Source organism: Tasmannia lanceolata, unplaced genomic scaffold (genome assembly GCF_043159265.1).
Source record: "Tasmannia lanceolata isolate RefF3 unplaced genomic scaffold, GAP_Taslan_0.1 ptg000005l, whole genome shotgun sequence".
Classification (NCBI taxonomy): domain Eukaryota; kingdom Viridiplantae; phylum Streptophyta; class Magnoliopsida; order Canellales; family Winteraceae; genus Tasmannia; species Tasmannia lanceolata.
The window spans coordinates 1,947,312-1,975,265 of NW_027518682.1; the positions used below are offsets into that span (position 1 = coordinate 1,947,312).

The 27,954-nt window shown below is 37.5% G+C and overlaps 2 protein-coding genes and 1 pseudogene across 5 annotated transcripts; 2 read left to right on the forward strand and 1 right to left on the reverse strand.

Annotated features, from left to right (window-relative positions):
- LOC143877045 (transmembrane 9 superfamily member 2-like) lies at positions 1 to 5,957 on the forward strand. 2 transcript variants are annotated; one of them, XM_077378767.1, is made up of 7 exons: positions 2 to 962; positions 1,608 to 1,648; positions 1,776 to 2,361; positions 2,451 to 2,588; positions 2,701 to 2,857; positions 2,950 to 3,434; positions 5,441 to 5,957. In XM_077378767.1, the coding sequence occupies exons 1-7, from the start codon at positions 826 to 828 to the stop codon at positions 5,658 to 5,660; spliced, it is 1,764 nt and encodes a 587-aa protein (XP_077234882.1). In that variant the 5' UTR covers positions 2 to 825; the 3' UTR covers positions 5,661 to 5,957. The 2 variants fall into 2 exon arrangements, with proteins under 2 accessions (XP_077234883.1, XP_077234882.1); XM_077378768.1 differs by lacking the exon at positions 1,608 to 1,648 and having other exon boundaries at positions 1 to 962.
- Positions 5,958 to 6,878: 921 nt separating this feature from the next.
- LOC143878026 (U5 spliceosomal RNA) lies at positions 6,879 to 6,996 on the forward strand (annotated as a pseudogene).
- Positions 6,997 to 10,188: 3,192 nt separating this feature from the next.
- Positions 10,189 to 24,998, reverse strand: LOC143877046 (ABC transporter G family member 39-like). 3 transcript variants are annotated; one of them, XM_077378769.1, is made up of 20 exons: positions 24,884 to 24,998; positions 23,774 to 23,913; positions 22,785 to 22,873; positions 21,974 to 22,058; positions 21,581 to 21,871; positions 21,387 to 21,477; positions 18,386 to 19,286; positions 18,099 to 18,259; positions 17,772 to 17,875; positions 17,433 to 17,598; positions 17,240 to 17,344; positions 16,153 to 16,295; positions 15,128 to 15,460; positions 14,600 to 14,890; positions 14,406 to 14,489; positions 13,624 to 13,757; positions 13,298 to 13,525; positions 12,276 to 12,447; positions 11,759 to 12,013; positions 10,189 to 10,636 (listed from the first exon to the last, which is right to left on the reverse strand). In XM_077378769.1, the coding sequence occupies exons 1-20, from the start codon at positions 24,891 to 24,893 to the stop codon at positions 10,367 to 10,369; spliced, it is 4,053 nt and encodes a 1,350-aa protein (XP_077234884.1). In that variant the 5' UTR covers positions 24,894 to 24,998; the 3' UTR covers positions 10,189 to 10,366. The 3 variants fall into 3 exon arrangements, with proteins under 3 accessions (XP_077234884.1, XP_077234885.1, XP_077234887.1); XM_077378770.1 differs by having other exon boundaries at positions 23,774 to 23,917; positions 24,884 to 24,977; XM_077378772.1 differs by lacking the exon at positions 24,884 to 24,998 and adding an exon at positions 24,037 to 24,091.
- Positions 24,999 to 27,954: the final 2,956 nt, after the last annotated feature.

A 27,954-nucleotide genomic window follows, 5' to 3' on the forward strand; every position in this document is an offset into this window, starting at 1 on the left:
CCATTCCCCAAACATTTTTGTTTTTCAATTTCCTCTCATTTTTTACCTGTTTGACATTCCCAATATTAACCCTTTACTAGTCACCAACCATTGTTATAGAAAGTGAAATACTAAGTAAGGTCTTAAGGCCAAAACCCTGAAACTCATCCCTATTGTCAGTTTCTTTATGTGTGAAGAGGCGTGGGGTTGTTGTGAATTGTGATACCCATTTCTAGCAACATTAATGGCTATATTTAACGGGATGAGTGCCATTTTTTAAGCCTTAGGTCCCAAATTCAACGATAAAGCAGGAATCCCAAACCCACGACTGAAACCCACCTCCCTTATTAAATCCAGTTCATGGTTTTTCAGCCAATCAGACTCCATTCCCATCAGTAGGCCTCCTTTCATCTCTCAGATCTGCCAAACCCATTTCACTGATTTCCCAAAAAAACAACTTTTCTCTATCAAAATCCCTTCTTTGGGTCTCTCTAATCTGGGTCCTCCTTAAATTCCCCAGGAGAACGGAAAAGACGAGATCTTTTCGAGGAATTTCTTAGTTTGATAGATCCAAAACCTAACCCCTCTCTGTTCTTTCAAATTCCAATCCTTCTGTCAAAAACCCTTTCTTTTTGGGTCTGTTGAAGATTTGCAGGAAAATATAGAAAAGTTCTGTTTTTACTATAAAAAAAAAACTTTAGTTTGATGTGGATGTAAGGATCTTCGGTTACACAGATCAGCGAAAGCCATTTCGCTACTCTTTTCGACCAATTTTTATCTCTTTTTTCTTCTTCTTTTGGGACTGTTTAAACAGGCTTGGAAGATCTTAGTTTGATAATCGTGAAAATGGTGGGAGCTGTTGTTATTGTTTTGTTCTTGATTGCTGGTTTGAAAGTTGAAGCAGATGGTTCAAATCACAAGTATAAGGAGGGAGATCATGTCCCTTTGTATGCAAACAAAGTGGGTCCTTTTCACAATCCTAGGTAAGTGGCAAATATATGGGTTTTTAATTTTTATTTTTCAAAAGCAAAGATCTTTGATTGCCTTGGCCATTTTTTGTCTTTTGGATTTTTAGGGTAGATCTGCACTTGTTTTCTTTTCTCTACGAAATTATAATACATATGATTTTGATGGAGAGTTCATGAATTTGCATCATGTTTTTCACATGGGACAGATCTGTTTGATTTCTTGGTGATGGGTTGTAATTTTGTGTTTATTTGTTTAATGCTTGTTCTCTATTGACTTTGTGTTTCCTCGGATCATCCTCCAAAGTTGGCCTTTTGAGGTGAATTTATGAGAATTGGTTACCGTTCAAGGGCATTTTCAATAAGATTTAAACCCAAGCTTGTGCATAAAAAATCATGATAAACTTTCCTTTTTAACTTTTCTGACTTCTGATTCACATGTTTGGTTATTTTCTGTTCTTTTTTATGGCACTTTAATCTGAAATTTACATTTTTGTTTTTGAAGTCTGTTTTAGGAATTCACCTTTTGTTCACTATATGTGACTAAACAATTAATGAAGGAGCTGAAAACATATTGTTTCTAGTGTTTCAATGACACTATTTTACTCTTCTTTTTAAGCTTTTATGTGTTATGTTAATAGTGGGATTTTTCTGCATCTGCAGTGAGACTTATCGATATTATGATCTGCCATTCTGTGCACCAGGTTTGCCAATAGCATAGTTTTGTTCTATAAAATTTGCAATAAGGATAAAATCCATCCTTATCTTGACAGTCTATTTTACTGGTTAGTTTGGTAGGTATCAGAATCTTAATTGATAAAATCATGACAGATCACGTGAAGGAGAAGAGGGAAGATCTTGGGGAAGTTCTAAATGGTGATCGTTTAGTTGATGCACATTATGAATTGAACTTTCGAGTTGACAAACAGTCTGAAATTCTATGCAAGAAAACATTGTCAAAAGAAGATGTTGCAAAGATGAGGGACGCTGTCTCTAAGGACTACTACTTTCAGATGTACTACGATGACTTGCCCATTTGGGGATTCATGGGAAAGGTTGACAAGGAGAACAAGCTGGATCCAAGCGAGTACAGATATTTGCTCTTTAAACATATTGGCTTTGATATTCTCTACAACAATGACCGTGTCATAGAAATAAATGTTCAAACCAATCCAAATTTAGCTGTTGACATCACAGAGGACAAGGAAATTGATGTGGAATTCTCATATTCAGTTAAGTGGAAGGAAACCGATATCCCCTTCGAGAAGAGGATGGAGAAGTACTCAAAATCTTCGTCGATGCCCCAGCACTTGGAAATCCATTGGTTCTCGATAATAAATTCATGTGTAACGGTCCTCCTCCTAACCGGGTTCCTTGCGTCAATTCTTATGCGTGTGCTCAAGAACGACTTCATTAAGTAAGAGATACATTCCAAGTATCTTTTTAACTATTTGGAGCTCTACCGTACATTTCTTGACTGGTTATTTTTCCTTGTTATGTTCAAAGGTATTCGCATGATGAGGAGTCACTCGATGACCAAGAGGAAACTGGTTGGAAGTATATCCATGGAGATGTCTTCCGATTCCCAAAGAACAATTCTTTGTTTTCAGCAGTTCTTGGATCAGGAACTCAGCTCTTAGCTCTGTAAAGTCCCCAAGCGCTTTACCTTCCAATTCTGTGTCACACACGTACATGCACTGGAGCTAATTTACATACTATAACTTACCTAACATGCATTTTTCTGTGCTGTTAACAGTGCAATATTCATCTTCCTTCTCGCGCTTGTTGGTGTATTCTATCCATACAACAGGGGAGCCTTTTTCACTGCTCTAGTTGTCATATACGCTCTTACGTCTGGCATCGCAGGCTATACTGCAACTTCCACTTATTTGCAACTAGAAGGAACTAACTGGGTATGAGCTTTCTTTTTTTAAAATGTTTTCTGTATTTTATTGATCTAATCTCTCCGTGTGTTTATTTTATTTTTCATTTTCTGTCATTGTAGGTGAGGAATTTGTTGTTAACAGGCTGCTTGTTCTGTGGACCCCTGTTCTTGACATTCTGCTTCCTGAACACCGTTGCCATAGCATACAGCGCCACCGCAGCTTTACCTTTTGGTACTATCTTGGTTATTCTTCTCATATGGACACTAGTAACATCTCCATTACTTGTATTGGGTGGCATTGCTGGTAAGAATAGCAGGGCAGAATTCCAAGCTCCATGCCGCACAACAAAGTATCCTAGAGAAATTCCTCCATTGCCTTGGTACAGGGGGACTATCCCTCAGATGGCAATGGCAGGGTTTCTTCCCTTCAGCGCCATCTATATTGAACTATACTACATATTTGCAAGTGTGTGGGGTCACAAGATTTACACTATATATAGCATCCTATTCATCGTTTTCATCATTCTCATCATTGTCACGGCATTCATCACGGTTGCGTTGACATACTTTCAGCTTGCTGTCGAGGACCATGCGTGGTGGTGGAGGTAAGCTGCGGGCTTTCTCTATTTTTTTTTTAATCTTTGGTATTAATTCAATGCAAATAACAGTATGTACATTTCCATGCCTACATATATGCTTCTAGTTCACCAAAATATGAATACATATGGTACATACCTGATATATGTTGCAGACTTACACATCCAATTATTGCCGCAACTTTGTGTGATTTTTTGCTCTTAGGAAAATATTGGCTGCACCTATACCATTTTTATACGTCCTTTAGCCTCTTTAGGAGTAATTGGCAATCACTGTTCTTGTAGGATGATGATTATACTTTCCAATACAAACAGTGCCCTCTGCTCTTTTTGTATTGTAAAAAAGAACCACAATTTTTTATTTCATAATTCTAATATGAGAGATGCTAGGCCTAAGTGATCTTGTCTGCACTGCACACCCACATACGCCCTTTTCTAATTGGATGCTGGAACACTCACGAGGAATGTGCTCTATGCAACCGGCTGTTACGAATTTCGTATGTTAGATTTCTCTTTCCTTTCTTATTCTTCACGTTTTCATCCCAATCTCCAAGTATAACTGAGACTCAGGAAAAAGAAAAGAAAAATGAAAATATATAAAAGAGAAGTCCAATCTTTCAAGAAAAAAGAAGAAGTCCATTTCTTCATCTCAAGCAGAACTCATATCCAAACACGACAACCAAAACCTGAAATAAAAGATCTGACAAACGAAGCCAAAAACACCCATCAAACCCAAATGAGGAAACAAAAAAGGTCACTTATTCTGGTTTGAATTTTGAGTGTAATTCTACTTGTTCTCAGCTTCTTTTTCCTGGGTTTCCGGCTTCTCTTTATCTTTGTTATCACTGAAAGAAAGGCCCTGCTAGAAATGGGGGTGTCAAGGTACCTGGGTTTCTAGTCTCCGGCCATACTCACGACTACTTTGGCTTCCAATATAGGGTGATTTTCATAACATCACTAGGATTTTCATCACCATTTCCAAGATCTTTGTTTGAATCCTCTCCATTCTCCTGATTCCCAGAAAGTTTCCAGTAAGAAAAGGTTTCCAGTAACAACATGCGATAGTCGAAAAAGTGAAAGCTATAAGTATGAGCATCATGGCAGTCAAACCTCTAAGCAGGTAAGGAACCAGAGAATGCCATGGTGAGTGCTGTCCAGCTCTGGCACATGATCTGCATTAATAAGACAGCAAAGCAGTCAACAGAGTACTTACAAGTTACAATCCCACTTCTTGAGGAATACAAAAAAGATGACTTTACATACATCTGTGTGGCAGTGTGGGTGTGGCATTCACTCTCTCTCTCCAACTCATAGGCCTTATCATGGAAATGAGTATGCTTACTGGGTGGCTGGGGTTTCAATTATGATCGCTTATACCTAGCATCTCTTATATTATTGTTTGAGAAATTCCTTTTGGGAAGCTATTCGATCAGATTTGACGACGCTGGCATAAAAGTAGAGTAGTGTCAACACAACTGCTCCCTTTATGTTGCTCCATTCAGACTTAAAATAGTATTCTGTGTTGGCATTATTGAAGTGATTAGATTCTGCCTCCAGGCTCTTTGCTGCAAAAATCATAATCAAACTGCAATTCTTTAATTGTTTCTGAGATATTATCATATGCAAAACATCACAAAAGTAGCAATATATATTTTTTCATTGTCTACCAGAGACATTATCAGATACAGAGCATCAAGGCACCATCATATTAGGCCCTGTTCTTTTGAGATTATGATAACTTAAGGTGAGCCCCCAAACCGATTATTGGACTCAAAAGTGCATTACTTCGGTGAGCCCTCACCATCTGTTGTCATAATGTCAAATGAACAGGGCCTTAGTAATTAATGGCATAATGTTGGTAGGATATTTGAGAATTACCAGAGAAGTAAGAAAGAAACACTTGGATGTGATTCCTCAAGATCTGAGAGCTCGTTCACTCAGACATAAAAACCCAAAGCATTGCTTTTAGAGGTGTTCCTTTTTCATGGCCTGACCCTTTTTCACATTTTATGCAGGTCTGTTCTCTGCGGAGGCTCCACTGGTGTATTTATCTTCGGGTACTGCTTGTACTACTATTACGCAAGATCAGATATGTCAGGATTCATGCAAACATCATTCTTCTTTGGCTACATGGCCTGTATCTGCTATGGATTCTTCCTCATGCTTGGGACTGTAGGTTTTCGTGCCTCCTTGCTGTTTGTGCGCCACATATACCATTCGATCAAGTGCGAGTAGGTGACTTGATCGATCCCGTCACTTTTCCATGCTGTTGTAGTTGGCGCTGCTGTCCCAAGTAACATTGTAGTAGTAGCTTTGTAATAGGCAGTTCCTATTTATTCTTCCATTGCTTAAGCTTCAAATATTCATCCTAGAGAAGGACTAGATTCTGTCTCTTGAATCAAATGTGTTTTTGTCTTACCTGGTTTTAGCTTTGAGCATATGATACATCACTTGAAGATCACTTGAAGTTTTGCAGATTAAAATCATACTTATATGAAGTTATTTTTTTATATAGATGATTCACTTTTAACAGGGTTTGCTTGTATATTTGAGTTCCTCTGTGAAGGAATGATCTTAACAGTTGATCATGGCCTGCAAATGGCTACAGCCAAGATTTAACAGGAAAAACTCTGAAAAGACTTGTCCTTTTTTATCTAGGGGTTAGGATCAATAGTTCCCAACAGCCCCATGTGACCTTCCTGTGGGGTCTCACACGTCAACAGCCCTGATCACCCTACACGTTTAGGCCAGTAATTGGAGGGCTAGGATCATCTGGAAGATTATACTTTGTCTAATGGGTTATTTTAGGTGGGGGCCGACCTCAAAAAGTTATGGTCACCCTGCAAGGATATGACAGATAAGATATGAAAGGATCGTGATCAAGATGCATGTGGATGGATCCGTTGACACTAGTATTATATTACCAGATGTTTGAGCATGAAACTTGCTTGCATCAATTTGGTAGGAGTTTATTGTATGAGCCTCTAGGGAGATGGTTCTCCGTATGAACGGTCCAGATCCTTCAAGCATACAAATGCGTGTCCTATACTCCTATTCTAACCGAGTTTGGCCTGATTGAGTGGTCTGTTTAACAGAGATCAAGCCCATTAGATCAAGGTCTAGGAGCAATAAATACTAAACTTTTCTTAAGAAACTTGTTTATCCCTAATCATGGCAGGTTCAACATTTGATAATCAAAAGATTAGGATCATCTGATCTACGTAGGACCAACAACAATGGAGCAGATTGTAGGCATGGCTGAGTAACAGATCAATCGACCGAATCATCCTACACGTATGGTGGGCCATTGCGACCTTGGTCACAACTCACCCAAAGATTCCCATTCTTCAATTAGAATATTTCGTTAAAATAGTCCCACATCGGAAAGTATAGAGGAATTCTACCTCAGCAGCCTCTTATATAACACCAGGATAAGAAGGTTACAGAGCACGCAGCCTCGTGGTGAGCACAGAGCGAACTATTCTTTCGCCTTTTACTAAAGAATACCGTGTGCTCGCCACTCTAAGAGGCATACGCTTATTTTTGGAGGGCTTCTTCTCTCTTGAGAAAAAGCCCCTTACCAATACACTAGTTTAAGATTTCTTCCTGAAGCGTGGGAAATTTAAGCTTACTTCTTTCTTTTGACAAGTTGAGGACTCAAATTATTCAGTGTTTTGTGTTTTAAGAAAGGCTAACATCAGACGAGTGTTAAGATCAATTGCCTATACAAATTATTCAAAGTTGCAAACAATATTTTCTTTCATTTTCCTAGTGTCATTAGCTCATGGGTTTGTCTTTTTCCACATGAAAACTCACTGCAAAATGCTATCCTGCATAAATGAAATGTACTTCTTTCTTCATAAAGAGAAGGTGTGGAAAAATTGATACCCACTTGCAACAGAAGCATAAACATAGGAAAGTCAGTTGCAGAAGACATTATAATGAGAATTAGTCAAGAGAACTGGGCAAGCACCTAATCAAAGCTTCAAAAATGGCGATGCTTCTGTAGCATCAAACACCTATTTCCTCTGTTTTGTTTTCGAGGCTACGCGGTTTGTACAGGCTGAGGAAAAAGGATACTGTAAAAGCTACCTTTGAAGAGGCTTTGAATTTGGGCAGATCCAACCTCAGATGCCCACCAAAAAACAGCAGTAGATGGAGTCTCTTAAACTTTAAGAAGAGAACCCAACTAGAGAGAGGCTTTTCTTTAGAATTGTTGAGAGAGGGGGGCCTTTATTAAGAAGTGTTTTAATTAAATCAACTAACAATCAAATTATCACACCACCATCCGAGTTGACTCACCATTGCCTATTAACCATCAAAGGCCTTTAATGAGAGGCCTTTCTTTTATAATTTCCATACAATTCTTTTTAGGGATAATTACATTTACACCCCCTCTAGTTTCTGACACATCCACTTCAACCCCTATAGTTTAAAAAGTGACAAAGACATCTCCTCTAGTTTCGTTTTGTTTAAGGTTTGCCCCCTCAGCTGAAGGTTCATCCATAGATTGAAGGGTTAGGATGATCCGATGGAGCTGATTTTTTGGGCACACCCTATCTGTGTCAGGACCCATCAAATGAACGTTTTGGATCATCCAAATAAGTCTTCCCCGGAGCTTCACACTTTTTCCGGGTTAAAACCCCTGCTGACTTGTTCATGGAAATGTGTTGGGCTTCCATGCCAAATCAAAGATCCCACATTAGAAAAGTGAATGGATGTGAGAGGGCTTAAAAGGACTTGAGAACCTCCCCTTGATGGCGAGCTTTTGAGGGTGAGTTCTACCCGGGTCCCAACAAAATGATGGATGAATTTGCAAACAACTTCACAGCCATCCAAATTCCGGTGCCACCCTGGGTTCCAAGATGAAGTCCGGGTTTATAAAAAAATACTTCTAGTCAATCCAACAACTACTTTTTCTGTTCCCTGGACAGACCCTCTATTTGCAAGGTCCACTATGTAAGGAGGACAAATTGGTATGGTGATTGATGAAACAGTGGAACCGCAAATAATCAAAGTAGGAAACATAAATAATCAAGAGAAAATAGAATGGGGTATAAAAATGGGAGGAAGGGCAACGGAAGCATGGCTTTCTCTTAAAAGACTTTAATTTCCCTACTTATGCCCAGTAAATCAGTCCTGACGATACCAGTATGCTTAGAGACAAAACTACTAGAGCGAAAGAGAAGACATCCTTTCAAATGAAATTGAGAAAGTACGGAATGGGGCTAATATTTGGAGAAATTACGGATTGTGGACACCTTTAAAACAAGAACAAAACATGGGCTAATCTTCAAAATCGGGTGGGAAAAAGACCATGATACCCTTCTGACATCAGCAGAAACATCATTCAACTTCCTTTTTCATTACTAGTGTGTTTCACGAGGCTTCTATTGGTTCGTTTGAATGTGTATTTGAACCGACAGAACCTTGAGTTCGTTTCTATCTTGGCCGTCGGAAATAACTAGAGATGGATGAATGCTTGACACGTGTTGAAAAACTTTTTGGAACGCTAGCGGCTCTATACACAGTTGGTTTGGTTTGGATTTGAATTCTTTCTTTGAACCCATTGTCCCTTGGGTTCGTTTAAATCTTGCCTGTCGCCAATATGAATAGACTGTCGGATCCACGACACGTTGACATCAATATGAAACAGTGGCGTCTTCTAATAATACTGCCTCTCTGTACCCGTTATTTCCTCTTACACTCTATTTCCATCGGCATACCCCTTGATATTCCAGCGGCGTACCCTATAATCCGGCGGCGTACTCTACAATCTGACGGCGTATTCGATACGTTTGGAACACATGTTTGAACCCATAAAATCCGGCAACGTACTTGATATTCCGGCGGCGTACTCTAGAATACGCCGGCGTATCCCTGATATTCCGGCGGCGTACTCAATTGCCCCCTAAAAGTTAGGTTTTTTTATATTAGGCTTAAGTTGATAGATTTATTTTGATTTTTTTTTGTAAAGTTTGCGCCCTTAATTTTGGGGTTTTTTCTTAAATAGGTCTATCTTTGATTTTTTTTTTTCCAATAATTTACCCCTTTATTTTCTGGATTTTTTTTGCTTGAATCAATTCCCAAACTCTCTCTCTGTTTAGTTTTATTTTTTCCGTGAAGTTCCCCTTTATTTCAAATTTTTGTTCTTAAACCAGTTCCTAATATCTCTTTCTTATTGTTACATAAAGTTGGATGATCCTAATGATCCTATCTACAATGGGATTGTTCGTTATAGAAACCTATATAGATCTGAGGGTTGAGATCATCCAATGGAGATGATTATGCGGTGGATCTTATATATGTTGTGGCCCAACAAATGAACGGTTTGGATGATATTTTCACTCCTCTACGTTCTCATCTTTAAGATAATGATTGGACATTTTCAAATCTCATCCATCTGGAAGGGCAACATACGAGGACTCTTATGATGCCAGAAGGGTGTGAGAGTCTTTTCCTCACCCGATTTTGAAGATTAGCCCGTGTTTCGTTCTTGTTTTATAAGGTGCCTACAATCCGTAATTTCTCCAAACATCGGCCAACATTCATCGGCCAACATTCCGTACTTTTCTCAATGAAATTAACCTTTCATTTAAAATAATTCTTTTAACATACCTTTTCACAACACTAGTGTCTTTTGAACGGAAATACCATTTCACAAATAGAAGAAGTGTTTCCATAAATCAATTTTATAAAAAAATATTTTGAAAAAAATCCAACAACACTAGAGCATCTGATTCCTTAACAAAGATCTACAGCATTAACAGGATTAAGTTGTAGTCGATAATAGAATCACTTATCCAGGGTTGCAATTAATGTAGCTGATATTTATGTTGTGCGTAACTCAGTAAAAATAGAAGCTATAATTTATTTGAACAAAAGTGGCTGAAGGCCATATAATTCTCCTTGTATACCACCCATAATGTCACATAATCACATTATCTCTTTTGGAAGTTGAGGACCCTGATGCCATAGGCGAAGATGAATGTGAAGAGAAAGGCAAAGACAACATGGATTCCAGCAACCACGCCGAGAAAGTCGTAATCAAATCCTAACCTCTCCTTCACGAACATCTTCACAGGCATGCTTGGCGCCCCCGGTATCTCGACTAGCTCCTCATTTTCACCCACCTGAGACACCACAACCCCGTACACTGTCCAAGCCACCGGAGAAGCCCAATAGTACCACCTCCACCATATCGGGATTTGCTGCAATATTTGAACATCATGACTAATAGAATTAAATCTCAACAGTTAATTTTCTATGCCTTGTTATAGATATATATCATGCACCAATATTTGATTGTAGAGGTTTTCTCTAGTGAATGTTGGCCATTTGTTTCAAGATACTTATTTTTAAGACCACAAATGGGAGGCTTAGGATCGTTCCACTTAGAAGAGTTTTGGTTCATGATGGATCTATAACAAGGCCTAGAAGATAAGTGGTTTGGATCCTTGAACAAGTGGCTCCATTGTACTTCTGCCTGCACATATCTTTCGAGAAAAATATGGCAACGGTTACATAATGACTCATTTTAGTAATAGTAATAGCATAGTTAGGAAGTTCGAATTCGGGAACAATTCTGAGAGGCAAATATTTGAGAAATTAAAAAAAAAAACTCATTTTCTATTTGAACTATGGTTTATCTGTTTTCTAGAGTAGGATGAAAGTTCAGTTTTCACACCAATTTCTTTTTCAATAATTTTAAATTTCACACAACATCTACAAATAATATATCAGAAGGTGACTCTTTTTTGAAAATTTTAAATTTCTCGCAACATCCACAAATGATATATGAGAAGTTGACTAATTATTTGTCAAATTTAAATTTAATTCAGAAACTTGGGGTTTAATTTGGAAATTTTATATTTTGGATTTTTGAATCATTTGGTACTTTTTAAAGCTTAAAAGGTGCATTAAAAGATTCAGGATTTTTCCAAGAATTTTTCAATTATTCGAAGTAATAGTAATAGAGTTGTAGTATGATGCATGGGTATATTTTTCTCTTGAAAATATATGGGCGGGCATAAGTTCAAGTGAGGACCACTTGTTGAACGATCCAAACCCTTTATCTGTTGTTCCAAGCCACAAATAACTCATGATTTAAAAGGAAACAGACTAATTATCCAACAAAGCCTCCACAAATCAAAGGGTTAAGATAGTTTGACGGAGAGAAATGACCCTCCTTAGCAAGTCGTAGCAAATAAATGATTTGGATTATTGAACAAGGAGGTCTCACTTATGTATCATGTGCATCTAATATAACAAGCAATTGCAGTAATAGCAACAGTAATACTAGTTGTAGAAGCAATAGCAGTTAGGCTACATACCGGTCTACTGATTAGGAAGCCAGAGAACAAATTCCAAAGGATCATGAAAAATGACATGACAATGGAAGCTATTGGGTAGTTGGGAGTCAGGGACACGGCCATCATTCCGTACACCGTGAAGACGACCAAGGACATGAACAGGAAGTAAAAGAACCATAAAAAGTTTCCAGCGACCCAAGGGAGATTGATCAGAGCGAAGAGTGGCACACAGTAGACAACGGCCTGCAATGCTAGATACAGTATCTCAATGCTTACCTGCGATGTTTAAGGTTGTTAAGAGACTAGTTTGGCATTTCAGAACTTATAGGAGAATTTCAAGTATGCATCATATGCCCCATATATTTCTTCTAGTTCTGCTATTTAATTTCTCAAACAGCAAATCAGACTAGTCATTGCTAGTCCATATGGTGCGGTGAGTGGTCTTGGTTAGGCACCATGGTTTCAGTTTCTTAATTGCAGCTAAACCAGGAAAAAACACAAGAAAAGAAAAGGAATGTGTTTGGACATGAGGGCTCACTTGAGCAAATGCATAAGCTAATGCAGAGTACATCCCCGCAGCCTTTTCACGGTAGAAGATAGTCCTTTCAATTGCGACAACAGGTTGCACTGTGGCAGCATTGATGGATCCAAGGAAGAAAACAGATGAATAGATGGCTCCGAGCAGATTCAATAGGTCTTGTTGTTTTCTCCTGTTTATGTAATAGAAATGCATAAAAATCAAATATCCTACAAACAACTTAAGAAGAAAAATAAAGAAAAAGTCGCAGAAATACTCTAATGATTTCCCGTATCATTTTGACATGTTCTTGGTTCTCTTAAAAGGATCAGAATACTAATACCCTGTAAAGTATCAGACTATGATCGTCAGAGTAATGGATTTTACGATGTTTTTCCATTTATTATACCAGAATACTAATACTCTGTACAGTATCAGACTGTGATCTTCACAGTAGTAGTTTTTTCAATGTTTTTCCATTTAAATAATAGTAGTAATAATTAATAAATACTAAATCAGAATTGATGCAATTGGGTATTTTCATAATTTGGCATTTCCATCAGGTGAGTTTGAAGGTTAAACTAAGGATGAGGAATAGTTATTTTACCATGAATGCTAATGTCTAGCAGTTCCAGATTGTTTCAAGTGTTATAGTTGCTGAGTAATGAAAATTAAGGGTATCATGATCTCATTTTACATGCCAAAATATGTAACTAGAAGTAATCCACTTGAGAGGATCTACTGGATTCCATATAGTTTCAAATTCTGGATTAACCGACCAAAAAGAAAAATTCACTAAATACTTTGCAAGCAACCAAAAGTTGAGTTTGTTAATTATTGCTCGTGAGCGAGAATCTCCTACAATCAACTGCCATTATCTGCCCAGTTTGGATGTGCTTCAATTCTTCATATTTTTTCTAAAAAAGAAAAAAAAAGCATCTGGTGTAATTATTACTATATATAGTTATTGTTGTTGGTTATAGTGTTTCTGCTCTTGTGTTATCGATGTTATCTAGTCACAACAACAAAACTTCAATACTTACGTCTTATGGCCATCGTCCCAGAAGATAGTACCAAAGAGAACACTAATTATAATTGTCATGAAGAATCGAACTGCATTATACTGTGGGTTTCTCCAGTAGGACCAGTATTGCTTCCATAAACAAGCCATGAATTGAGTAGTAAAGGTTTGAGAGTATCTGGTAGGAAAGTAAAGATCACTGGACTCTGGTGCTGGCGTGCTCAGCTCCTTGATTAGTTCCTGGTTCCGCCTGAAAGACATTGAGAGTATGACAAACATGACAAGATAAAGAATAAAGAGAGTAAGAAGACAAGACTCAAAAACATTGTAATATCTTGTTTCACTTACTTATAAAGTGCAGAAATAGAATAAATTTCTGCAAAATCCTGTCCAAGTTGAGCTTCTACTGAAGAGGAACTGACCTCCAGCATCCACGTAGCAGGATTGTAACCATCTCTGATCTTGGGAACACCTTGGATTGCCTGCAAGATATCATTCTTCATAAGTTGAAGATATTACACTTTGGGATTTCTGTGAAGAGCCTACTATATGTGGCATGAGAGTTGGCTTCTTATACAACTTTTTATATGGTGAACACATCAAAACCATATTAACTAGAAAAAGAAAACTAGTAATATCGAAATTTTTTGCCCAAAACTTTAGGATTTGATGAGGAAAGAGGAAGAAATAAGTAAACCACCTACAAAAACATGAATGTCTTTAGGCACATGAGTGTCCATGCTGCATACAACTATACAAGCGCAAATGTCACTACTTGTGTTATGTATAATTAACTATAACATACTCTTATTTGTTCAATATGGAAAAGGGTCAGTGAGTTGCATGTGTCTATTACTGAACAAAATTATAACCAACCTTGAAAGACATTGGATAATAAGTTATAGCCACCAAGGAATTATTAATCTTTTTCTCCAAACATTCTTTAAGTTCCTAAGAAACTAAGATCCTAGAGGTTCTAGGATCAATTGCCTATGCAAATTGTTCGAAGCTGTAATGGATTGTTTGATTCATTTTGTGATTTATGATCAAAGCTTTAATATATCATGTTATTTTCGAGTGAAAACAAAATTCCGTGACCAACAATTTGAATGGAAGATGAAAGAACTCACTTCAAAATACTCAATAAGCTTGTGGGAATGGCGACCAAGAGGTCCCGCATAAATGAGTTGTCCTCCTTTCTTCATCAAAAGAAGCTGTGGAGTGTGGACAAATTGATACAGTTGAAACAGAAGCATAAACAGATACATGACAATCGCATAGAGGAGATTCTAAAGACAAGGACCAAGAGAACTGGGAAACATACCTCATCAAAAGCTTCAAAAATGTCAATGCTTGGTTGGTGAATAGTGCAAACAACTGTTCGTCCTGTATCCACTGTATTCCTCACTGTCCTCATTACAATTGCTGCTGCTCTAGCATCAAGCCCAGATGTTGGCTCATCCATGAAAATGATGGATGGATTTGCAACCAATTCCACAGCTATCGTTAGCCGTTTTCTCTGTTCAGTCGAAAGACCATCTACTCCAGGGATGCCCACCATAGCATCTCTAAGCCGATCAAGCTCAACCAGATCCATAACTTCGTCAATGAACATCTATGGCAGACAGATTTAAGTTACAGCCAATAATAGCATCATACATCTAGGGCTAGAAATCATGTAGCTATTCATGGGGCATGTTAAGGCTAACAGAAGTAAACAATATCAATTAATTGGAGGGCCAATAATCAGGGTTAGCTAAGGACATGTAAGAAAGGAATGCAAATTCAGAACATTGTATTCTTTGTGCATGTATCTATGTCTTCTTATCTAGAGAGACAAACACCAACATACCTTCCGTGTTTTGGGTTGTACTTCAGGAGAAAGACGCAGCCAAGCTGAGTATACGAGAGACTCATACACAGTTACATTTGGTGAATGAATATCATTTTGCTCGCAGTAACCACTAATTCGGGCAAATGTAGCTTGGTTTTTTGGGTAACCAGAAACACTAACAGTTCCTTCAACGATCCCTTTTGTCTTCCTTCCAGCCAGAACATCCATCAAGGTGGTCTTTCCAGCACCGCTACTTCCAACTAGTGCTGTCAATACACCTGGTCTGAAAGCACCACTAACATTGCGTAGTAACTGGAGATGGGTTCCTCCAATTCCCTGCTTCTTCATTTCCTAGATTGAAAAGAAACTTTCCAGCCTAAGATTTTTTTTACCTTGAATTTCTACTGTAATGGAGTTCAGAATTGTCATGCTACATTCACGAACTAAAAAAACTCTTTTCAAGTTACCATCAACAACATAAACTTAGATCTTGGGGAATCTTGGACAAAGGCACTAAAAATTATGCAAACTTCATAGTAATCAACATGATAAAAAGTTATCAAATGAAACTAGAAAATCCAAGACTGTTTGAAAACTTTGACTATTTAAATCTTTCACAAGTTAAAGTTTGCTTAATTTTTCATTACTGTTTAAAAGGGAACTAAGCATTTCATTGAAATGTAATCCGATTTTAGTTCTTCGATGAAAGAACTGGCAGAATCCAACACTGTCGAGACAGAAGGCAGTGCTGGCTGAATAATAGCCTTCTCCTCCAATCATCAAGATTTTGCAGCGTTAGGTTTCTTTTGACAATTCTTTTGATCTTAACAAAGCAGTTTGAAAATAACATGACTGCTGTGAAGTAAATAAAAGAAATAAGAAAAGCCTCTTTAGACAGTTGAAGTATTTGATGCAAGTGACCTACAGACAATTCTTTTGATCTTAACAAAGAAGTTTGAAAATAACATGACTGCTATGAAGTAAATAAGAGAAATAAGAAAAGCCTCTTGAGACAGTTTAAGTATTTGATGCAAGTGACTTACAGGGGGCATGTCAACATAGTAATTCACGTGATCGAATGCAAGGGAGAGAGGCTGGAATGGCAAAATCATTCCTTTCCTAGGTGCATGGTTTGCATCACTAACACTTGAGTTGGCACTAGCAGGAACATCCCTCACTGGCATACCTGTAATATTGGACACATTGCCTAAGATTACTATAAATAGACCCAGCAGTATGAATTTCCATGCTAATCATATATTTAAGAGTAATTATTATGATTTGCATTTTACGCATTGTATAATGATGCAAGGCCCATATGATCCTTACTGTCTGATAGTTGTCCAACAGACCAGAAGTTGAAACAAAAATGGAAAAATGGACAACAGTCCACATACAAACAAGCAAAAGGTCTATTTTTTCTGATAGTTGGGATAGTCAAGACAGTATGATTTTAGACTGTGCCCCTTCCACTATGGCCCTACTCGATGAGCATCTAGATCATCACACAAGTGGTCAAGTATAGGGTGTCAATGGGGCAGATGTGTAGCCCTCACATCAAATAGTTTCTTTATCTTTTATGTGTAGTGCATATGCTAGTATATAAATGCTTATTGGGTGTGTCGCAGATGTTTAGCACAAAGACGAGCTATTTTTGTCTTCCCCATGTTCATGGTATGACTATGACTTTGTAGTAATTTGTGTACTCAATAGTTTAGTCATCTGGGAACATGTCTTTTGATTAGAGGGAACCAATTTGTACTTTCGGATATTTCATATTTCTCAAATGTTCATCTTGTGAACGATCCTTAGCTTCACACCTTGCACCTAATAACTATGATACATAAATGCAATCGATTAGGCAATAAGAAAGAAACTGGGCTAGAAAATATCTGTTGTTGATTTATTTTGGTCTTGATTATAGTGAAATAGCTTCTAAATTTAGGTTCCACTGCTTGGTTTCTGATATATACGACAATCGAATACAAGTAAAACTCAGTACAACAACTTATTGACTTGGTTAGACTGAGACTGATACGGACAAGTTGTTGATTGACAATGCAAGTTTTAAAAAATTAGCTAGTAGTTTGATCACTAAAATTATCACACTAGGGGTGCTCGATGCTTAACTGAATTCAATGGCTTCTGATATTGGCTCCTTGTTGGAGGATGACTTCTCCTTACGTTTCTCCTCTGCAATCTCATCCAAGGTTACAGCTTGGGAATTACCTAAAGCTGCAATCCATATCATTAAAACAGGCAATGTAAGTATAATACTTGAATCACAGAAACACATACCAGTTATTGATAAGTGGCGACTTACGATTTAGGTACGTTAGTGCCACAACAAAACAAACATTATAGAGAAGAGAAAACCCAATAAGGGCTCCAATAGAAATCCAGAACCAATATTCATCAACAAAAAGGCTTCTAGATTTGAGAAGGGCCTTTCCAATTGTGGGTGCATCAATTTTTGGATCATTGTTGGGCTGTAACAGAGGAAAAATAGAAATGAATGATATTTGGATAATGGCATCAGGGACGTTGAGCTCACTACTAGTTCTAGACATTGAAATGATAAACATCCTAAGATTACTAAAAGGTTAAATCGTAAGCATTTAAACTATATAAAAAAATTAGTACATATATTAGGAAACCCTACAGTGCTCCATCTGTCGTCAAGAAATTCATTGATGGCTATGGCATTTTGTCCATACATCATTGGAGATGCCCAGTAAGCCCAAATCCACCATGGCTGAATGTCATCTGCAGGCAGAGGAAGATAAATTATCCCAAGCACCGTATCGGTATGTTTCATTCTAATTTTCACACAAATTAGGAGCAAAAACATTCATCAGATGCCATAGTCAACCTTTTATTTTCAGTCTGAACTAATCCTTGTGAATTTAAAAAAAGTTGGGATGTGCAACAATTAATAATTATAAGGAATTTCAACAGATAATTGATTATAAAAGAAATTGTTTGGAACCTTTAGCAACGACAAATCCTCCCAGCGTAAACACCACTAGCAAACTGAAAGTTCCAATTGTGTTTGATACAACCATTGTTCTTCCAACTGCAGCAATGAACCGGAAGAGAGAAAGACCCATCTGATGTGTGCAGAATAATGCCAAAAACTGTTTGAAAAACCTGAAAATATCCGACAAACAAGAACAAAAAGAACTTTGTAATTTGCAGCTACTTGTTCCATGGAATAGCCTGCATATGAATATCACTAATTTGAAACTGAAAATAGGAAATTTGTCAATTGTTTACCTGCTGACACCAGGAGCGAAACCAACTGTATAATAAGTAAGAATGATCATTATCCCTGACTCTAGCAGTGAGAGGGGAATCCTAAGGATCGAAAGAGATAAACTGAAAGCCCATGGAGGATAGAACAATAAATCTCTCTGCTTATAGAACACAGGAAGCCTGAGAACAATCATTCCAAGCTCTGCAATGCCATTAAACATTATGTTTATTAGAATGAAAAACAACACCCCTAAGTATTTTCCTCCATCAGCAATTGTTTGGTGCTTCATTTTTGTTCTCAAGAATACAGTCAGGATGATTAACGAAATTGTTGTTATCTGGAAGGTTTTGAATACATAAATAAACCAATTGCGCTTCATCAGCAACCATTCCCTTGAAAAGCATATCTTGAGAATCTCCCAGCTTGATATGCCATATGGTTCTGTTACTAATGCAGAAGGATAGGCTTTGACTTCAGTGTATGGATTTTTGAGGAGTTCTGTCAGTTGTTGGCCAATATAAAAAGATCTGAAGCACTGTGCAAACTCAGAAACTGGTATGTACCGGTAAGATTGGTTCCTATCAGCCCAATATTGTTCCTGATCCTTCTTTGAAGTTACCTCTTGCAGAAAGTCTGCAACTCCTTTTCTTTCAGGACATTTGAAGCCTATGAACTCAAAGAAGTCAAGGATTTTGTCACAAGGACCTTGGTAGACAATCTGACCCTCCGAAAGTAGGATAATATCATCGAAAAGATCGAATGTTTCAGGCGTAGGCTGCAAAAGTGAGATAAGCATGGTGCCATCTGTAACATGAGCCACCTGGCTCATAAACTTAACAATCTGGAAGGCCGTGGAACTGTCCAGCCCAGTTGATATATCATCCATGAGGAAAGCTTTTGCAGGTCCAACCAACATCTCTCCTGCACCCAGAGTAAGCTGTGACTGTTATCTCCTGTAAGTCAATAATTATAAACAATGTAGAACTCACTACAAGCATGTTACATTGTTGAAATGGTTAAAAATGAGAAAATTAAAGACAGGAATCCACAAAGAATTTGAAACAAGGTATTACTCAAAATTAATGAATGGGTCGCATATTTCATAGTTTATAGGAGATCTTGATCAATAGTAAATTCAATGCTTCATATCATTCATTAATTAAATGAGATGAGTTATCCTTGATTTTATGTGCAAATATCTCTCTCTCTCTCTCTCTCTCTCTCTCTCTCTCTCTCTCTCTCTCTCTCTCTCTATATATATATATATATATATATATATATGAGAGAACGGTTCCTACACATATGTGTAGATAAGTTATCTACACACTAGCTTAAAATACAGTGGGGGCCACATTATTTGGGTGATCCAAACCATTCATTTTTAAGGCCCTCACATAGATAGGGTGTCCATAAAAAATCAGATCCATAGGATCATCCTAACCATTCGAACTGTGGAAGCAAAAAATGGACTAATTTGTGAAGGTTTAAAGACATCCATTTTACCTCCACAAATCGTAGGGTTGGGATGATCCTATGGATCTGATTTTTTGTAGACACCCTATCTATGTGAGGGCCTTTAAAATGGATGGCTTGGATCACCCAAACAATGTGGGCCCCCACTATATTTTAAGCTAGTGTGTAGAGAACTGTCTACACATATGTGTCGGAACCGTTTTCTCTATATATATATATATATATATATATATATATATATATATATATATATATGAGAAAACATTTCCTACACACTTGTGTAGGTAAGTTACCTACACACTAGCTTAAAATACAGTGGGGGCCCACATTGTTTGGGTGATCCAAACCATTCATTTGAATGGTCCTCACATAGATAGGGTGTCCACAAAAAATCAGATCCATAGGATCATCCCAACCATTCAAACTATGGAGGCAAAAAATGGACTAATTTGTGAAGGTTTATACACGTCCATTTTACCTCCACAAATCGTAGGGTTGGGAAGATCCTATGGATCTGATTTTTTGTGGACACCCTATCTATGTGAGGACCATTCAAATGAATGGTTTGGATCACCCAAACAATGTGGGCCCCCACTGTATTTTAAGCTAGTGTGTAGGTAACTTACCTACACAAGTGTGTAGGAAATGTTCTCTCTCTCTCTCTCTCTCTCTATATATATATATATGTGTGTGAGAAAACTGTTGGTGCGCTTAAGCTCACCCTTTTTTTGGTGCGCTTAAGTTGTTATAATGCCTCCTATTCGTTTAAATGTTTGGGTCCCGCTTAAGCGCACCAATGGGAGGCGTTATAACAACTTAAGCTCACCAACAGTTTTCTCTCTCTCTCTCTCTCTCTCTCTCTCTCTCTATATATATATATATATATATATATATATATAGAGAGAGAGAGAGAGAGAGAGAGAGGAAAAGGATTGTGAGCTTGAGCATTGGAACATATTCGTGAGCTTGAGCTAAAAAACCATTGAGGCCCACATTGTTAGGATGATCCAAAGCATTCACTAGAAAGGGCCTTACATAGATAGGGCGTGTACAAAAAATCAGCTCCATAGGATCATCCTAACCCATCCATTTGTGGAGGTCAAAATGGACAGACCACAAATCTGCCCTTTTTTTGCCCTCCACTTTTGGAGGGGTTAGGATGATTCAATGGAGCATATATATATATATATATATATATATGTCATTAACTTTCCTATATGAGTTTAAAAAAACAACACAAATGTACTTAGCAATTACTCAACTTTTATGAGTGACACACTAAGAATGTATGACACCAGTCACACCACGCAGAGAAATTTGAGATATTACAAAAACAAGAGATTAAAACCCAATTATATGATGTGAAAAGCCAGCAGTGACATTTGTGGCCCGCTGAACAAAAATCATTAACAAGTGGAGGTGGTATCGAGAATAACTTGTTCAATTTTCCATGCATTAAGTTTATGCTGGAAATTCATGCATAACTCAGACCTCTGAAAAACAATTATATGTTTTGGACTTTGCATTTTCATCACTATAGAGACATACCAGTAGTCACACGCTTCATTTGCCCACCTGAAATTCCCCTTATCATCTCATTGCCCACAGTAATATCCGCACAGATATCCAAACCAAGAAACTGTACAGAATTTCGACAATTCAGGCTTAACAAACTTGGGTTTGTTACATAAGAAGAACAGAAAAATACATTCTGCAAACCTACGTAAAATGGAAGAACTAACCTTGAGAATGGAATTTACAACCACAATGCTTTTCTGGCTTTCCATTGAATTGACTTTCATGTATTCTTCAATCTCGGGATCCAGAGTAATTCCGGCTTCCTTCACTTGTCTCAACAATGTTGCTAGCATTTCATATCTGCCTTCAACTCCCAAGCAATGTCCAGAGAAATCTAATGTCTCTCTAACTGTCATCTCACCACTGTGAACATCATGCTGGCTAACATAAGCACAGGTTCTCTGAGGGACGAATTCCGACAATTTGCGACCACAGTAAGTGATTTTTCCATGTAACTGTCAACCAGACCATGGTATCAAAGGAAGTTAAACTAGCCAAGCAAACATATATGCATAAATACATAAAACAATACACTCCTGTATTCATGAGAAAGAGACCTTTAGCTTTTTATCAAGTTTCCCTGCCAGGGCCAACAACAGGGTTGATTTCCCTGAGCCTGGAGGTCCAAGAAGCAGTGTCATCCTGAAAATAAATAAAGAGAACATAAAAACGACCCTTGATACATTTTCAATGCATTTACGTACTATGACAACCAATGGTAGTTTTTTTTTTCAAAAAAGTTACCGTTAATGTATCGAACCTTCAAGAGTAAACCATTGCTAAATTTGCAACATGGGTGTTCAACAGTTGTGCTAAAACAAGAGGAGAGAAAAGAGCCACCCATGATACATTTTCCATAGTTATGCAAAAACAACCCATGATACATTTTCTACAGTTATGCAACATGGGCACTCAACAATCTACACAGCCATTCACAGCCCCTCTTTTTCAAGAGAGGAGCCACCTCATAGCCGAATTTGTCGTATTCATTTTATTCAAAAGAGTGGCACTTCTCTTGTGAAAAAGAAGGGCTGCAAAATTTCTTTTGCAAAGTTGTCTAGACAATGTAATACATACATACGTAAACATAGATATAATATGGGAAATATCATTTCCTTATATATTTATATTTTAACACTCCCCCGCACGTGTGACCCACTTGGCAAACACGTGGCACATGTGGTCCCACTTTGGGCCGACCATCACATGTGGATTTTTGCTATCCGGGAGGTTTGAACTTGAGACCTTTGGCTTTGATACCATGTTAACTTACCAACTTCTCCAAAAGCTTAAGCTGTCGGAGAAAGGCATTATTTATCTTTTATATTTTAACATAATCTAATATCATATTTATAGTTAAATATATACCTGGATGGCCTCAATACTCCAGAGACGTTGTCAAGTATCTTCTTAACTCTTTTTTTGGATGGTGAAAGCCGAACTAGTCCAAGGACTTCCTGTTGAAAAATGGAAGAAAGAGAGACCAAATATGTTTATGAGGGCTAAAATATTGAAGCTTTCAACTTGCATTTTTATTCTTGTTTTTTCAACTGAAATACTATCAATCATTAGATACATGATGAATTACAGATGAAGAATGATTCAATGTGGTGAGTTCAATTTAAAAATGATGATGTGGCATTCTGGTGTTGCATCGATGGCCCCCACCTTTGGCTAACCCAGATTTGTGACCGTCCGATTGGTGGGACAATCTGCATGTGAAAGCACCTATAATGTATTGATGGCGTTGTTGACTGATCTAAAGTCTAAACCACCTACTAGGTGGGCCCACCTCAAGAATCACTTCACTTAGAGGATGCTAACCATTTGATCTATGTTGCATCAGTGCGGATACGAGTGTCGAAATCCGACACTATGGGTATTGGGTGTTGGATTCGGCAAACCATAAATAGAAAGATTCGTGGATTCGCCAAAAAAATATAATCAATTTTTACATTTTAATTTTTTAGATGATAAAGTTATAACAAGTAATATGATGAAAATTTTAATAGTTAAGCAAATACAATATATTATTTTCACATAAAATTTTATTATTAGGATGGAAAAAAAAACTCAAAGTATACAGTAATTATAAAGTTGTGGTAGTAGTATTCAATAAAAAAAAAGATAAAAGAGATGTAAAAGTGTCGAAGAGAATCCTAAGTATTAGTCACATGTAAATCTAATGCACCATCTGATCATTTTTCATATGAGTAATGATATAGTGAAAAGGGGGCTGCAATTACCATCCCTTAAAATTAGACAGGCCATCCATATCAGTTCGTCTTATAAAAGCAGAGCAAATAAGAGAAAGAAAACATGGTTGCAAAAGTGAATAGAAAAACAAAAGAAGGTACCTCAATTGCATTCATGGTGGCATTGAGCAAAGTAGGAACTGCTCTGCTCCCAACATGAACTTCTGCTTCCACTGACAAATTCTCAAACCGAATTTCAATCTTCCCATTACTTTCTTCATTCTCAACACCTTTCATCTCAACTGTCTCAAAAAATAAATAATTTTGCAATTTTAAAACATCTTTTCCAACAAAGAACACATAGAACGTAGCAAATTTAGCCCTGAAAAAATAGCATTAAAATAAAAACAAATGTTATACTACACCAATAAAAAGCAGATAATAGACGAGACTCCTAAGGAGAAACCCAGTTGAATTCTTCTACTATGACGGTCCAGTTCACAGGGCCAACATGGAACAATATTGTTCAACAATCATACGGTTGGGATAATCCACTCTGTGTGGGACCCATAATCAATGCCTTTTCAGTGCAGTCCCACCAACAACTACGCAAAAAAATATCCATGAAGTTTTGCCACTGTGTAGAGTGGGCCCACGATCAAAAATGATTTTTTTAAGAGGGTGAGAGTGACCTTCGCAGAGTTTATGTGTTTTATGCTCACCCTCTCATTCTCGCTGTGCATGTAAAAACTGGGCGTAATGTTCAGGACTCTGGAGTAGTTTTGGAAAATAACAAAAACAAAAAGGGGGTGGAAATATCATTTCAAGCCTCCTCTATCGTCCTCTTCCTCAGTTCCTCAACCTCCTTCCAAAACGAGATTTCGTTTGGAAATTATAGACGAAACCCTATGTAGTTGTGACAAGTGAGCACGAATCCCCATGAAATCGTCTTTATTTTCGAAACGGAATCCCGTCTTGGGGGCTAGGAACATAAGAGAGAACATGACCTTAGATAGTATAGAATGGAAGAAAATAATCCATGTAGACGAACCCAACTAGTGTCAGGATTAGACTTAGTTAATTTGAGCCGGATAAATCCTTAATCCTTTCACCTTCTTCATGAATTTTTTCTAAAGGATTCATTAGCCGACCCCAACTAGTTTGGGACACAGGCTTAGTTGAGTTGAGTTGAGTTGAGTTGAGAATCCCGTTTTGAAAGTGTTTCCCCATCCTTCTACTTCCAAACCTTGGGTCTAAAACAAGCGAGAATACCTGGAATCATTTTGACTTTCGATTGCACAACTTTGAGTTTCTGCACCACCACCAAAGAGCAATAGAAACGGGGTTCCAAACTGGAAGATAGTCCATCCTAACGAATGAAGATGTGTATTTAACAGTCATGTCACTATTTAGGGCTAAACGGGTTTCTTAATTAGGCGGGGACCATTGCCAACCATAAAAGGAGTTATTGCACTTAACTCTACAAATCTACTCGGTATGCTATACATACTTTTGAGATATGTGCATTTCTACCTGCTTAAGTTGGAAATACTTGGAAATGGGTGGAAATTTTCATTTCCCTATTACATACAAACTAGTTAACAAGCCGTACGATGCACAGGGCGACCAAAAGAGTAAATGATTATAAAAGGATAGATTAAAACAGTGTTTTTAAATAACAAGCCGTGCGATGTACAGGGCGACCAAAAGAGTAAATGATTATAAAAGGATAGATTAAAACTGTGTTTTTAATCAGTTTTGTCCAGCCTTTTCACAGCTAGTACAACTATTATTTTAAGCACAATTGTAGAGAACGTGTTGTTTGGAAGCTAGAAATGCAGGGGGGGAATCTTCAAATGGGTACCTTGAAAATCTTCAAAGGACCGATCAAACTCAGACAATTTATGGGGAAATATGGGAAAGAAGATAACATAAATGGAAAATAGTAATCAATATCTGAGAGTCAAAACCACTTAATTCCAAATCATCCACAACCAATAGAGAAAAATCAGTATAGACATAATTGATTTCTCAAAATCTAAAAACTACTCATGATTGATTCTTCAAGAAGATGCTTGGCCATTATATCCTTATTCGTTTGCATGATCATATTTAAGTTGAGGATGCATGTCTGGATCTTACCCATGCTCTAGAGCAACATAGGAAATAATGGAAAAAGAAAACTTGCGGTAACAAATGAAACTAAATAGTCGTATATAGAAACAAAAAAGTAATACTTTTTTCCATTGAATAAATTATGGGCTACATACTTACCGTGATAGGAGGTTAGACCTCATATTTGCTAGGTAATAGTTGTTAAAGTATAAAAGATAAATAACGCCTTTCTCCAAGAGCTTAAGCTGTTGGAGAAGTTGGTAAGTTAACATGGTATCAGAGCCGAAGGTCTCGAGTTCAAACCTCCTGGATAGTAAAAATCTCAAATGCGATGGTCGGCCCAAAGTGGGACCACATGTGCCACATGTTTGCCAAGTGAGCCACACACGTGCGGGAGAGTGTTAAAGTATAAAAGATAAATAGCGCCTTTCTCCTAGAGCTTAAGCTGTTGGAGAAGTTGGTAAGTTAGCATCCTAAAACCCGTCAACGCAAAACTAACTCGGGCTCCATGGAAGCGAAATGAAACATCGTTATAAAGAGAAAGTGCCGTGTGTTATAAAGACTAAGAGTCATTGCAAATATGGCTTAGGTGCCTGCCACATCAGAATGGGGAAACTGCTATTCCTATCATGTGGAATAGATATTTATGCTATTCCTGTCAAGATTATATATATCAAATAAAGGAATAAGGAAAACCTATCATTTTAGAAAAAAATGAAGAGAAGATAATAAACTGCAAAAAAAAAAAAAAAAAATGGAAACAGAGAGATCACCAGGATTGCCACTAAGGGAAGCAGAACATGAATGTATAGATATCACCCATTTGGATTTCTAGAAACAACTATGAAACAGAGAGATGGTGCAGAAGGAGAAGTAAAGAGAGGTAATTGGAAATAAAGAAGATGAGGTGTGCGTCTTGGAAAGTAGTATGCGTTTTGGAAGAGGGGTTTTATCAAGAGAGAAAAATAGAAAGGGCTTTAATGGTTAGAAGAATGTAGAGGACTCTTAGAAGAAGAATTGGAAGAGCAGTATGCCTTTTGAGTAACCGCTTTGGTAGTAAAAGATATTCATATGAGAGATTTTCTCTGCGAGATTTTCTCCATCGGATAGGAGAAGGGTTATTCGTTTAAGTGAACTAAATTTAGATGTATTTTGTGAAGAATAATGATACGGACACGGGACCAAGAGTGGAACGAAACAATAGTCTCTTCACAGTTAGAAATCACGTTCCTCTCTTTCTGTGTTTTTTGTTATTTAAAATGACAAAACTACCCCTCACATGCCACATGTGAGGATTTTATTAAATGGTCCTATGTCATATTTTGCCGCTGCTAATTTTAGCCATCCAATACTTACTAATAGGGCTGCAACTCGGGTCGGGTGGGTCGGGTTTTGGAGAACCCAACCCTACCCGAGAAATATCTCGGGTCGGGTTTTTTTTCTAAAATTTATAGCATATATCAACATCGTGGCCCACCAGATCAACGGTTATAGCATAGAACAGGTGAGTTATAGCACTAATTCAAACACTTGTTGGTAAGTCTAGCTTCATACTATAAAGAGAGGCCCAAAATGGCCTTAATGTCCCTTTTGCAAATAACTGTTATAATAGTTTTTTATGAGCAATGCTAAACTCACAGGAGCCTTTGCCAAGTGAATTGTTTGGATCACCCTCTGAAGCGGCCCCAGATGGCCTGTTGAAAAAATACTGCGCCTTGATGTCCCATTTGAAAAAAGGTACTGGTATTTGAACAACCATGTTTTTGATAGGTTAGTTTATGCAATTATCAAAACATGGTAGTTCAAACATCAGTAACCTATGCAAATTAAATTAAACTTAAAAGAGGAATGATAAATTGAAGGCCGCCCTTGCAAATACCAGCTACAAGGACGCCCCCCATAGGTCAAAGCCACCAAAGTGCATTTATAAGGGCATTTATAAGGGTCTCAGAAATATATGACAATGGTGCAGAGAAACAAAACAATGAATGTAAACCACCAATACGATCGCCCTAGTAACATGGTAGTTCATAAATCTAATCTCTTCTCATCCAAGCTCGTTTGGATTGCCAGAATCATGAATCAGAATCGGGATCGTATTCTTCCCGATTCAGAGAAGTACATAGAAAACCTTTGCATTGTATTCAAGAAAAAAGAAATAAATTACATATTACATATTTACATGAGATAGGAGAAAGATAAGCTAGCATTGATGGGGTTGGCTGAAT